Source organism: Penicillium expansum (assembly GCF_000769745.1).
Source record: "Penicillium expansum strain MD-8 chromosome Unknown contig60, whole genome shotgun sequence".
NCBI lineage: Eukaryota > Fungi > Ascomycota > Eurotiomycetes > Eurotiales > Aspergillaceae > Penicillium > Penicillium expansum.
In genome coordinates, this window is record NW_015971399.1 from 386873 (window position 1) to 399377 (window position 12505).

The 12505-nt window shown below is 47.6% G+C and overlaps 3 protein-coding genes across 3 annotated transcripts; 2 read left to right on the top strand and 1 right to left on the bottom strand.

Moving 5' to 3' along the window:
• Window positions 1-2174: 2174 nt before the first annotated feature.
• PEX2_024020 (RNA-binding protein) lies at window positions 2175-3518 on the top strand (the record flags this gene model as incomplete). Its single annotated transcript, XM_016739677.1, has 3 exons — window positions 2175-2467; window positions 2522-2668; window positions 2732-3518. 3 exons carry the CDS (start codon window positions 2175-2177, stop codon window positions 3516-3518), a joined length of 1227 nt encoding a protein of 408 aa, XP_016596421.1.
• A 1342-nt stretch (window positions 3519-4860) lies between these two features.
• On the top strand, window positions 4861-6650 carry PEX2_024030 (uncharacterized protein; the record flags this gene model as incomplete). The annotated part of the gene is made up of 3 exons (XM_016739678.1): window positions 4861-5201; window positions 5258-5301; window positions 5494-6650. The coding sequence occupies 3 exons, from the start codon at window positions 4861-4863 to the stop codon at window positions 6648-6650; spliced, it is 1542 nt and encodes a 513-aa protein (XP_016596422.1).
• Window positions 6651-11645: 4995 nt separating this feature from the next.
• PEX2_024040 (uncharacterized protein) lies at window positions 11646-12339 on the bottom strand (the record flags this gene model as incomplete). The annotated part of the gene is made up of 2 exons (XM_016739679.1): window positions 11646-12077; window positions 12148-12339. The coding sequence occupies 2 exons, from the start codon at window positions 12337-12339 to the stop codon at window positions 11646-11648; spliced, it is 624 nt and encodes a 207-aa protein (XP_016596423.1).
• Between the last annotated feature and the right edge of the window lie 166 nt (window positions 12340-12505).

The window sequence follows — 12505 nt, forward strand, 5'->3', positions numbered from 1 at the left end:
TTGAAATAGAATTACCGTATGGGGCTGGTTCCATGGTTCTGGGGCATCTGTTCTCCAAGGTTTGTGTTTCTTGCTTATTTGTGACCTTCCAAGGTTCCAAGGTTCCAAGGTTGGGATATTACTTGGGTATAGACAGAATATGTCCAACTACACATAGTTCTAATGCATGGATAGCCCTAGTTTCATATATACTTCATATATAATATGAGATATCAGATTCATTAACTGTGAATAATATGTACCCAACAGGTACCTGATCCTGCTCCGCTTACTCCGTACTTACTCAGCATATGACGATGACCTCGGGAGAGGCCCACACAGACCTGATCGGTTGACAAGTCACATTGCGAGGACGGCCACAGGTCCTTGCAGATTTCATGCATTGGGGCTTCCTGCCCCTTGTCCTTCTGTCTTTCACCGAGATTTGATCGAATTTTGTTTAGATCTTGTTTTTTGGGGGGGTTTCTCTATCACATAGTTGCTTTGTCTAAGTATACGGATAAGCGGAACAGTCGACTCTAAAAAAGACTAGGGTCGATCATCGGCAAAGAACTTTCCAAGGTTGGATGTAGACCTCGGGTCAGAGGCTATGATGTATCATCTTCAATTCTACCGGCCTTCCCGGGATCCTGGAACGATGAAGAATCTAGCAAGCCCCCGCATGAGTGATATCATGCAACGTTGACAGGAATCTGGGGACAGCTTGGATAGTTAGTATATAATGTATTATGTAGGTTTATATATTGTAGATGTCTGTCTGTACCTGCCTCCGGTCAAGAAAGGAAGGTTCGATCGGCAGAGGCAAGGCACTCTACACTACCGGTTAAAGTGTACGGCTAGTTGATAGATGTTATGCTATTGATATGTATGCTGTACTGATAAAACGTACAAAAAGGGTTTATATATTCTACCCTATATTTTACATACTACTACAAAGTACACTACATAGTTCTACTATGTAATGACTACATACTTCAACTCTGGAACGGAACATACCATACTTTGTAATACACATACCATACACAGACTCACGTAATGCGTTTCCCACTTCCCCTCTCTCTTCATCTCGCGAGATTTCCAATTCTTCATTTTCTTCTTTTCCCCTCCTACACTTCCCCTCCCTTTTCTTATTGTTCGAAGATCTCGGTTTCAATTTTCTGTTTAGTTATCGGGAGTTCTGCTTTTCCTCCCTTGTTGCCGATTACTCTTTTTTTGCCTCGCGCATTTCCAGTGTTTTCCCAGGTTTTCCTCAAATCATCTAGGTAAGTTGCTTTGTCTTATTCGCATATCGCATATCGCATCTTGTCTTTCATTTGAATACAACCCCAAATTTGCCTCTCCCCATACATATATCACCTGGCGCAGCGCAGCGCAGATTAGCCCTAGAGCGCAAGCTTCTTTGCAGGGTTCTCCACCATTCTAGTATGGTGATTCGCCTACGCTTCGACGCCTTCTCGCCTTGACCAGCGCTTTCGGGACAGCCGATTATCTACCGGTCGCACGCACCCCAACCTCAAAAACATCGTCAATCTGAGGAATCGGTCAGATCTGGATGCCTGAATTGCCCGAAAATTGTGCTGGAATTGAGAGGGTGGACGGTCGCATTCGGACATCAAACCGAGACGACGGAAACGGTCGACGCATGATGATCGCCTCGCATCCGAGTGGAAACAAGTCTATTTTCGTCTCGCGCATCCGATTTTCGCCCTTGAGATTGTTCGTCTTCGGCCAATCCACCCTCCAAATTCATTAGTTACCATCTCATTGATATGAGATGCTGCCTGAAGCCCTGGTCTTGGCGAATTCCGGCACCACTTTTTGAGGCTCGGAATCATATATGCGCCTGAAGAACCCGTCTGGCAAAATGCTGACTACCCACTTTTTTTTTCCTTCCGCATCGTTTCATTCACTTGCCTTGATTGTCTTTGGCTTTGTCTGCTTTTCACCTCTCACTTCAATTTCTTTACTTGCGCCTGTGCAGATTTGCTTATAATTTGAAAGGAAATTGACACAATCTAACATTCTTTCTTCACTAGCCTTTTACGCCCGTCTTTGCTTGGCTTCGTTACGACTTGATCTCACGCCGGTCTTTCTTTAACGACTCCACGAAGTTCTAGTCGCTCAGCCATCTTATATTCTTACATCGACTTTTTCGGACTTTGATTCTTGCAACCATGTCTTACAACGGCTACGAAAACTTCCCTCAGCAGGACCCCGCCGCCGCTGGCGCCCCGGCTCCTGTTGACACCACCATGACCGGCCAGGCCGACCCCTCCGCCGCTCAGTTCCAGGGCCCTCCTCCTGGCGAGCCCAACTCCGCTCCCGTCCCCCAGCAGGGTGCCGATGGCAAGACCACCCTCTGGATGGGTGAGCTCGAGCCCTGGATTGACGAGAACTTCATCCGCAACCTCTGGTTCCAGATGGGTGAGCAGGTCAACGTCAAGATGATCCGTGACAAGTTCTCTGGGTAAGACGCCGTAATTATCATTTGAATGTTTCGGATTGTTTCTAATGTGGGTAGTAGGAGCAATGCTGGATACTGCTTCGTCGACTTCGCTTCCCCTGCCGCCGCTGCCAAGGCCCTTTCTCTGAACGGCACCCCCATGCCCAACACCAACCGGGTCTTCAAGCTCAACTGGGCTACCGGTGGCGGCCTTGCTGATCGCAGGTAAGCGAGAATCTCATTCGTTTCGGTTTCCTCCCGTCTTTAAAACTGACCCCCCCGTCCCAGCCGTGATGACCGTGGCCCCGAGTACTCCATCTTCGTTGGTGACCTCGGCCCTGAGGTGAACGAATACGTCCTCGTCTCCCTCTTCCAGAGCCGCTTCCCCTCTTGCAAGTCTGCCAAGATCATGACCGACCCCATCAGCGGCATGTCCCGCGGCTACGGCTTCGTTCGCTTCTCCGATGAGAACGACCAGCAGCGTGCTCTCACCGAGATGCAGGGTGTCTACTGTGGCAACCGCCCCATGCGTATCTCCACCGCTACCCCCAAGAACAAGGGTCCCGGTGTTGGTGGCAACGGTGGTGCTGCCATGGGTATGCCCGGTCCCGCTGGCATGTACCCTCCCATGGGTGGCCCTCCTATGCCCTTCTACGGTGCTCCCCAGCCCATGAACCAGTTCACAGACCCCAACAACACCACTGTTTTCGTCGGTGGTCTGTCCGGCTACGTCACCGAGGATGAGCTTCGCTCTTTCTTCCAGGGCTTCGGAGAAATCACCTACGTCAAGATTCCCCCCGGAAAGGGCTGTGGTTTCGTCCAGTTCGTCCAGCGCCACGCCGCTGAGATGGCCATCAACCAGATGCAGGGCTACCCCATTGGCAACTCCCGCGTTCGTCTGAGCTGGGGCCGCTCCCAGAACAACTCCGGCCCCGCCGGCAGCCCCTACCGCCCTGCTCCCCCGCCGCCTCCCATGTACCCCTCCATGGGCATGCCCCCGGCCCACCAGTATGGCGGGTTTGCCCCCATGAAGGTGAGCGATCACCCTGGCAGCCCGATCCCGGATCAAATGTGAAGCAGGCGGTCGGCTGACACACTCTTCCAGTAAGCGTTTCCCTTTGATTGAAAGCACCAGCAGGAGTTATTTGTGTCATTCCAACGATGATTCTATTGTGTAACAAATTCGTTCCCTGGTTTCTTGGCCAAGGCTATAGCTCTTGATGAGCATTTGTCTCCTGTGCTACGCATTTCCTTTTTACGTGAGCGCTATTACCTTAGCAAGATCTGAGCTTTATCCCCTTTCTGATCTGTCTTGTTCTTATGTATCTTTTCCATTTTCCCCCCCTCGTCTTTCCGCCCACACTACTCCTTTGTGCCCTTTTCGTATTTTATTATTTTTCTTTATCTTATTTTCGATGTCTCTCTGCCCTTATGCTAACGGGGTTTCCCGCCACTGGGTCTTTGTCTGCGTGTAATGGAAGTCCGAATTGTCATGCGCTTCTTTTTCCCTTATACTCCTTGGGCAGGCATTCTGCGAAAAGTTCCATTTCCCCCCACCGTTTTACCACCTTATTTCCTTTGTTCCTTTTTTTTTTCTTTTTTTTTTTCTTTTCTTCAAGCAGCTAAATTGAATTATGTTCGCTTTGAGAATCTTCGCGTTGGGCTTTTTTTTTTACTACCCTTGTTCCTTGCTAAGACTGATTGCTGGCTTGTACAACACGCTTTCTTTCGTGCGCCTCAGCGTTTGTCGATTCTAAATTCCTTTGATCGTATGCAATAATGTCCTGTACGCTTGTTTGGTGTTTGCATTGCACTATCGGGCTCTTCATTTCCCTGGTATTGTATTGTCGGCCCGTTGCTTCTGGATCTACCTATATAAGCATTGCCCCTATGGCTGGTCCGATAGGTGGAGGTTTCGATGGACTCGAGTATAACTGGGTGCTCTGGTAGTTGGTCCCTGGTGGTTGTCTTGCTGTTTGATGTCTGATGTCTGATGTCTTGAGAATCTACTGGGTTAGGGCTAAGATTTGACCCGGACTGATTTTGAGACAATTCTTCTGGATTCTTGTAAACTTCACGTATCTAGCCATGGCTCTTCTCATATTTCTCATGCCTGGTGTTCTCCTATGGCTGCGGTCCTAGGGCTAGTGTTCACCGCATGAATATGATAAGTGAATATCCAAATTGTACGGACCTCAGTACCTACATGTAGGTACTTCCAAGTTTCTTATCGATAGCCGTATCGATAAGTCAATAAGAGCAGAAGAACACCGCCTACCATTCTTGGAATACTGTCCAGGGCAACGACGACTATGTAGACGGGTATACCGCCTACACGACTGCCATAATTGGTATATTCAGTATACCTACCAGCGTCGAAATGGACAAACCATCTTCTTTTTACCCTCGACACCACCATGCGCTACAGAAACTGGGATGTCCTGCTGTTCCCTGAAGGCTCAAAGGTTCCTATCCAAGAGTTCAAGACACAATGCTTTGTGACCAAGGACAAAGACTCGCCCTATTTACACAGTGCAGTCTTCCTTGGACATCATGCACACCATCCCGAATCAGCCGTCTTCAACCAGCTGCCAGTTCTCACAACATTCATCCCAAGTCTGCCCAAAGACAGTCCGTTCCAAGTCTCAGTTCATAGTTGGGAGAAGCCACGCCCCAGTGTTCAGATCGAGTCCATTATGGAGCCTGAGGACGTTTTGCTCTTCGAGGTTCGGATCTTCATTGATGGGGTTTTCGCTGCGTGAGTTTACGATCTATGCACTCTGATGATGATGAGATTGAGCTGATTCCCTCTAGGGGTAGTATCTATGGGCAGAGAACTATTTGGCCACAGATTATGGGTAAGTTGCGCGCGCTTACATTGTCGGGACGCTTACATCGGCGTAACGCGGCTCTAGAAATTTCCCCTCGATTGCCTGAATTCGTCTTTTTCATTCCCCTTTCAATGAATAGTCACTGACATCCATTTGGCAGATCTGAGTTCTAGTATGGAATCCTTCTTTGTCTCTTTCTTTGATTACAACTTCTCACAGTCCATGCAGGTCTTGACCGGGATGGAAACCAAGACACCCTTCGATTCCCTCCATTTCATCCTGAGATACTACAGCAAAAGCATTGGGATGCCGGAGATTCTCAAGGTAGAATCAAGATTGTTATTGCGGAAGGTTTCTCTCGCCCCAATCGCTCGCCGCCATTCGAACGATACAAGCATGTCATCGCTTTTTCTTTCCAGCATGCGCCACTAGATGTACTGGAGTTCTCTGATATTGCTTGGCCCAATCCAAATATGTGGCTTGCTATGCCGAACGCATCCCGGTATGGATCGGCAGCAAGATATGGCACCTCCAAGGTAGTTGGTGATGGTGCCCATGGGCATTCGCCAAGCAAGCCTTGCAGACCCGAACATCGAATTACAATCACGGCTAACACGAGTAGCCAGTCCAGCAGCAATGCAGCTACTTACAGCGGTAGCGCTTCATCAACTTACAATGCTTGGACCCCTAACCGTGGGTTTCCTATCCCCTCCATGCAGTGGAATGGCTATCCAGAACCTCGATGGGACCCGCATGATGCATACATCGTGGAACCTGTCATGGATGCCTTCGTTGATGATAGAGCATGGCGGCAGCGTGGCGCTCGATCCTCTCGTGAAGACATCCCAATGCCAGATTATGCTTCCACGGGATCGACCAGCAGTCGGGCCATCTCTTCCAGCATGACTGGGATGAGCTACGAACACAGCAAGCAGCCTAGCATCAATTCCTGCCTTGAGGATGAGCAATATAATGACCTGATCCAAACTCTGACACCAACAAAGGCGCCTCCAGTGGGTACTCGCGCACCCTCTAATACTCCATCCACTGCCACCACTGCGATTTCTGCCTCAAAGCTTTCTGCTGCAGCTGAAGCTCGATCTGCAGGCTACAATACTCGAAGCCGCCGTGCATCTGCACTCAGAGAGATATCGCAACCAAGCACCCGTGATGTTTCGGGATCGAGCGAGCCCAAGAACTTGACTCCATCCAAGATTGGAGCGAGTCCAAGCGATAAAGTCCGGAGCAAAAAAGAGACTCAGAAAGAGACCCAGAAAGAGGCTAGCCAGGATACCCCCAAAGCACAGTCTAAGAGTAAGGTGTGCAACTCCAAGGACGACGAAAATGCGCAGGACGAGAATGAGTCGGTTTTTTAGGATCGAACTGGCTATGATGGCGCTGATGATGCTTTCTACATTATACTTACCTACCTCATTCATTTGTTTTAGTTCAGTCTTGACATGAAGCCGGCATGTATCTTTTATGCGAGCTTCAATCAATACACTTTTTACTCTGTGGAGTCGACAAGTGTGCTGTTGTATACAAACTTCGATCAACATCCCTACTTCATTCATATGTATGAAGTTCACAGGTGAATGTATAAACCCTCATACGAATTGCGAAACGTCTTTGACTAATCACAATTAACAGGTTTATGTTCTATATGAAGTTCAACTTTTCCGTATTTTGCTGTAGAAGTTGAGAAGTGTACTAGTGTATACTAACCTCAATCCATACTTTTACACTGCTTGAAGCAACAGATATGCTTTATGCAATCTTCGATCAACCTTTCACCCATGAAGTTGACAGGTAAATGTATAAAACTTTGTCCAAAGCAATTGATACACTTTCTACTAATCTAACAAGCACCCTGTTCTATGGAATTCAATTCCTATATCTGTTCAGTCAACAATGATACATCTTTGCGAACTTCAAGCATGCCTTCCACTACTTGGAGTTGATAGGTATACTATTCAATGCGAACTTCAATCAATTCATGTTCCACTGCATGATATTACGAAGGGACTTTATCACATCTTTCATTATGTGAAAACCGCTCTATGCATGCAACGCCTATACTACTGCCACTGTTTATCCAAACATAATATAACAATGGCAATACTATGGGCATTGGATACCTGGCAGTACGTGATGGTACAAGGCGGCTTCGAACCTCGTGCCTTCTCAACCGCCTTCTCAACCGCCTGGTTGACGTGAAGAGGTCTACCCTGCGACAATGAAACGGCTTCGCTTTCTTTCTTTCCCCTCCTCTCTCCTTTCTTTTCTTCGTCTTCTTCTTCTTGTCTCTTTTCCCATCTTCGTGCTTCATCTTCTGCGTGGCTCTTCTCCACAAGAGTATCTACCATCCGTCTTCTTTCTTCATTCTTGAATACCAACCTGTACCACAATGCCTGGCAGCCAGGACGAACCTGTGGCCGGGATGGAAGCATCGTCCATCCCAGGCTCAGCCTCCAGCTCGCCTATGTCGATCTCTTCGACCTCGTCGACCCCAGACATTTGACAACCTCCCTCGATCCTTGCCTCTCACTTGCCTAGCAGCCAGGACAACACTGTGTCTGGGATGTCAGTCTCCAGCTCGTCTATGATCATGTCTTCGACCTCGATAACCCCGGAAATTCAGCAGCCTCTATCAATCCCTGCCTCTGGCTTGCCTGGCAGCCAGGACGACACTGTGGCCGAGGTGGAAGCATCCTCCACCCCGGTTCAGCCTCTAGCTTGTTGATGTCAATCTCTTCGACCTCGTCGACCCGAGACATTCAGCAACCTCTATCAATCCCTGCCTCTCACATGCCTAGCAGCCGGGGAGACACTGTGTCTGGGATGTCAGCCTCTAGCTTGTCTATGTCAATCTCTTCGACCTCGTCGACCCCAGACATTCAGCAACCCCCATCGATGCCTGCCTTTGGCATCACACCTCCTTGGCGACGTATGAACCAAGTCAACGCCACTGATGGCGGGCCCAGCGCATCGTCTTCTGGCCAACAGAGCCAGCAACATTTCCCTGGTCCCCTCCTTATTGGCCAGGCGGTCCGCTCTGAGGACATTCACCACCCCAGGCCAGTCAGGCCCATCTCTGGGGTTGCTTCCATGTGGGAAGCTGAAGGTTTTGTTGACGAGCTATAAGTAGCTCGCTGTTTGTTTATTGAATTTCAATCAAGCTTTCTTCTGTCCTCTCTTTGCTTCATAGTACCCAGGTCACATCTCCTCCTGCTTGTAGGTCTTTTGTAGTTCCGATCCCATACAGTCTATAGGTAGAAACCCATACTACATAAACAAAGAAGTATGTATTATTCCCACCGCCTTGATTTATAGTTAGTTAGGTAGCTTCTTGAGAATCAATGCTTCTTATTCTCACTTTGCTCCCTAGTAGTCAGGTCATAATCACTAACTATTACTTCACTTCAGCTTTAATAATCGCTTGCCAACTGAAGGTTAAATGTCCCAAGTTCATTTTTGGGAGAACTTATGGTCCCTTAGTTGCGGGCAGATGTGTATTCAAAATGTTCGCCAAGATCAATATCACCGATATTGCGTGGAATCGTCATGCTTCCACCTCGCTCGAGTTCGACACAGTCAACCTGTGACACTGGGGTATTTAGAGACATGACAAGAAAGCATTGCATCAAGTACATCCTGAACTTGACCAAGGGGGAAAATAGCCCGATCGAGTTCGATTTGAGAAATGCACAACCCTCGCCACCTTTCAATGGAATATGTGGATTGGTAACTAAGTCTTGCCTTGATCGTCTTGTCTTACCTTTCGTATGGGACATTTAAGACTGGGCACCGTCTTAAATGCCCAATGGAGATGGAGATAGGTAGACAATGAATTCTTTTCAACAGAACCTACATTAGTATGGAGCAATTGCTTGGATATGGTGTAGATTTCCCTGTTTCTTTCCCTGTAAATGCCATTGATCGAGTATCCATGGTGGATTCTGTGACATAAAAGACATCAGTAAATTTTTCTATTCGGCAAATGGAATAGAAATCTCTCAAGGCATGTAGTTGACTATATCATATTTCAAATTTTTCATGGCTTGTTCTAGCATAATATCCCAATAATAAGCAAGAATATCTTGGTAAATACATGTAAAGAGAATATTTGAGCACTCATCTCAAAAGACATCTCGACCGACTTCAAAATAGACTTCAAAGGGTATGACAAGGCCGCATAAGTGGCCGACTATATTATCTAGAAATCTTCCGTGTCACAGCTACTTTCTAGGGCACATTCTAAAATATCGACTGAAGCCATACAACAAAAGGCTGTCAATGGATAAGTCTAGTCAAAGTTCGACACGAATATTCTTAGAAGAATACAATTTGATACAAGAGAAAGTCAAAGGAAAATATGATTGATTTGTACTATCTAAAGCCAGGGGGCTGTCCCTAGCGAAATGGTTCAAAGAATGGTTCAAGAGACAAGACAAACAAGCAGACCGAGGTCATACTTGCAGAGTGTAAGTATCTGTCTCATAAGCGAGATTCCCAGTTCAATGAATCAAGCGTTTAAAACTGCCCTCAGAGTTCTCTTCATGGGACAACCAGAGTGCTGTCTCTGGTGAAAAAGTTCCAAAGATTTGGGTTTTGATGGCGTCGGTGGCCACCCAAGGATTCTCTGAATCCTTGCATGTATGCCCTCAGAATTGCTTCTTCGGGACCCGTGTGTATCCTTCGCCTCCCATCTCGTAGGACGATATCGATAGCCCCGGTGGGTGACTGTCCTATGTATCCTCCCCCTTTCTGTCATCGGAGTCCTCCCCCTCTGGGACGAGACCACGCCGGGTCTCAGATAGCCCATCCTTCACTCCCCAAAGACGTGTTACGCTTGCGCGCAACGTCAATGCCCTCAGATTCCTCTTCACTGGGCAACCACAGTCCCCTGGGTCGAGGCCACGCTGGGTCTCAGATAGCCCATCACTCAACCCTCCCTGGGACGATACCACAGTGGGTTTCAGATAGCCCAAGGTTTGGCTCCCCTAGGACGATACCACAATGGGTTTCAGATAGCCTAGGTTGCACCTCGCCGTAGACATGATACGCTTGCGCGCAATCAGACGTCAAAGGATGCCCTCAGAGTCCTCTTCACGGGGCAAGCTCAACTCAAAGACTGCGTCGAGGATTGGTTGATGAGTGTACCTTTGAAAGTAGCATTGTCAGTCATATGTTGTCACATGAGTACACAGGGACTTATCAATGATCATTTCGGTGACACAAAGAGACCCATGGCCATGTCAGAGCATATAAGCATCAGCATTGGAAAGTTTGATCAGTGGCAGCTCTTAGAACAGGAGTCTCACAGTGGACATGAGCCCTCGAAGGGTTGTCTCGAAACCTGTCTCCAATCAAAGGTCAAAAGACTGAGATGAGGGTACCTGATGAACCAAAAGTGTCAGCTAGTTGTCGTCTCATGTGCATGTGCAGAAGGAACATACCGTAGATATTCCAGATGCACTGCGAATTGACTAGTGTCACACAATTCCTGTGCCCAGAGAATATGTCAGAGCATACAAGTATCAGCATGGTGCAGCATGATGAGGGAAATCATCAGGGCAAGACTCACAGGAACAGACTCATGAAGTCCAGAGGTGGAAGAAAACAACAAGAAACACATGTCTCAATCTTCATAGGAGTGGTACACTGTTAGATAGTTAACAGAGGAGAATAGAATAGACACAGAGTGGAACAAACAATGAGTGTTGTTCACAGGATAAATAAAGGACAGGGAACAGAGGGTAGGTAGAGGGTAGAGAGGGTGCCACCGTAAGTATAGAGGACAGAAGACAGAAGACAGAAGGTAGAGACGGTAGAGGAGAGAGGATATAACATCATGAGGAGAGACGATGGCGAGGATGGAGAGAGGGAAGAGGGGAGAAGATAGTGAGGATGGAGAGGAGAGGGGAGAGGGAAGAGGGAAGAGGGAAGAGGGAAGAGGGAAGAGGGAAGAAGATGGTGAGGATGGGGGATTGAGGGTGACGAGGATGGAGATGATGACGAGGATGGAGAGGGTGACGAGGAGAGAGGAGGGGAGAGGATGGAGAGGGTAGAGGAGACAGGATGGATGATGGCGAGGAGAGAAGAGAGGGTATAGGATGGATGATAGAGGGTGGATTATGGCGAGGATGGAGGGTGGGGAGGATGAAGAGAGAAGATGAAAAGGACGGGAAGAGAGGAAATGGGAGGCCTTTTATATGTGAAGACTGACCCCTTCCTAATTAGGGAAAGTAGCATTTGGGCTACTTCCGACTTCCAATCTAGTAATACACAGGATAAACATGACATACTACGTGTCTTTAGGTAAGAATGGGAGACTGGTAACGTCAGTAGATAGTATTACGACCAGGCTACTAGGCTATATGTCTACATGTACAACCCCCAATACTGGAGACTGGAGACTGGAAAGTAGAAGGTGGACGGAGAACATTGTCCATATATGAATTCGGATCCATATTTTGAGACCAGAAAATAACATGAAACGCATAGCCATAACGACATCGAAACTCCTGGAGTCTGCTAGCAGGGGAATATCCAAATCCAATATCAATCCGGTCACATCCCATCAACACACCAACACCAACACCAACAGCTACAACAAGTAGAGTCGTGAAATTCCGGGGTCTTTTAAGTTGGTTCCTTTTTGTACCAGTCCCATTTCCGCTCTGCTCACTCCTATGTCCGGTTCCAGTGACACAGGCTGGACGGGGGTAAAGGGGTATCTGGGTCTGATCCGAGAGCACAGGCAAAGTGTAGAGAAGAAAAAAAGAGAAGAAAACCACAGACTATATAGCCCGGGTGATAGAAGTAGAGAGATGGAAGAGTCCACTACCAGTGATACTGGTAATAAAAGACGAAAAGAAAAGAAAGAAAAAACGGCCGGCATTTGTTGGAAGATTGTTTGAGATGGAGCAAAAGAAAGAAGATGAATGACAGGAAAAAAAAAGAAAGAAAGAAAAAGGAAATCGTTGGAAATGAAAGGAGAAAGTGCACTGGATCAGCCGTAGGGAACTGGACTTCATACTGAGAGGTATCAATGTTGCCCATACAGAGCAAGGAATTAAGTAACCACATCCACAAGTAATAATAGTAATAATAGAAAGAAAGGAAGAGAAGCCAAGAAAACTCGTAGGTCACAGTGCACTAATCTCGAATACAGAAGAGCCCCAGTCAGTCCAAGCAGTCCCTGGTATCAGTTGGTGGATGCTGGCTT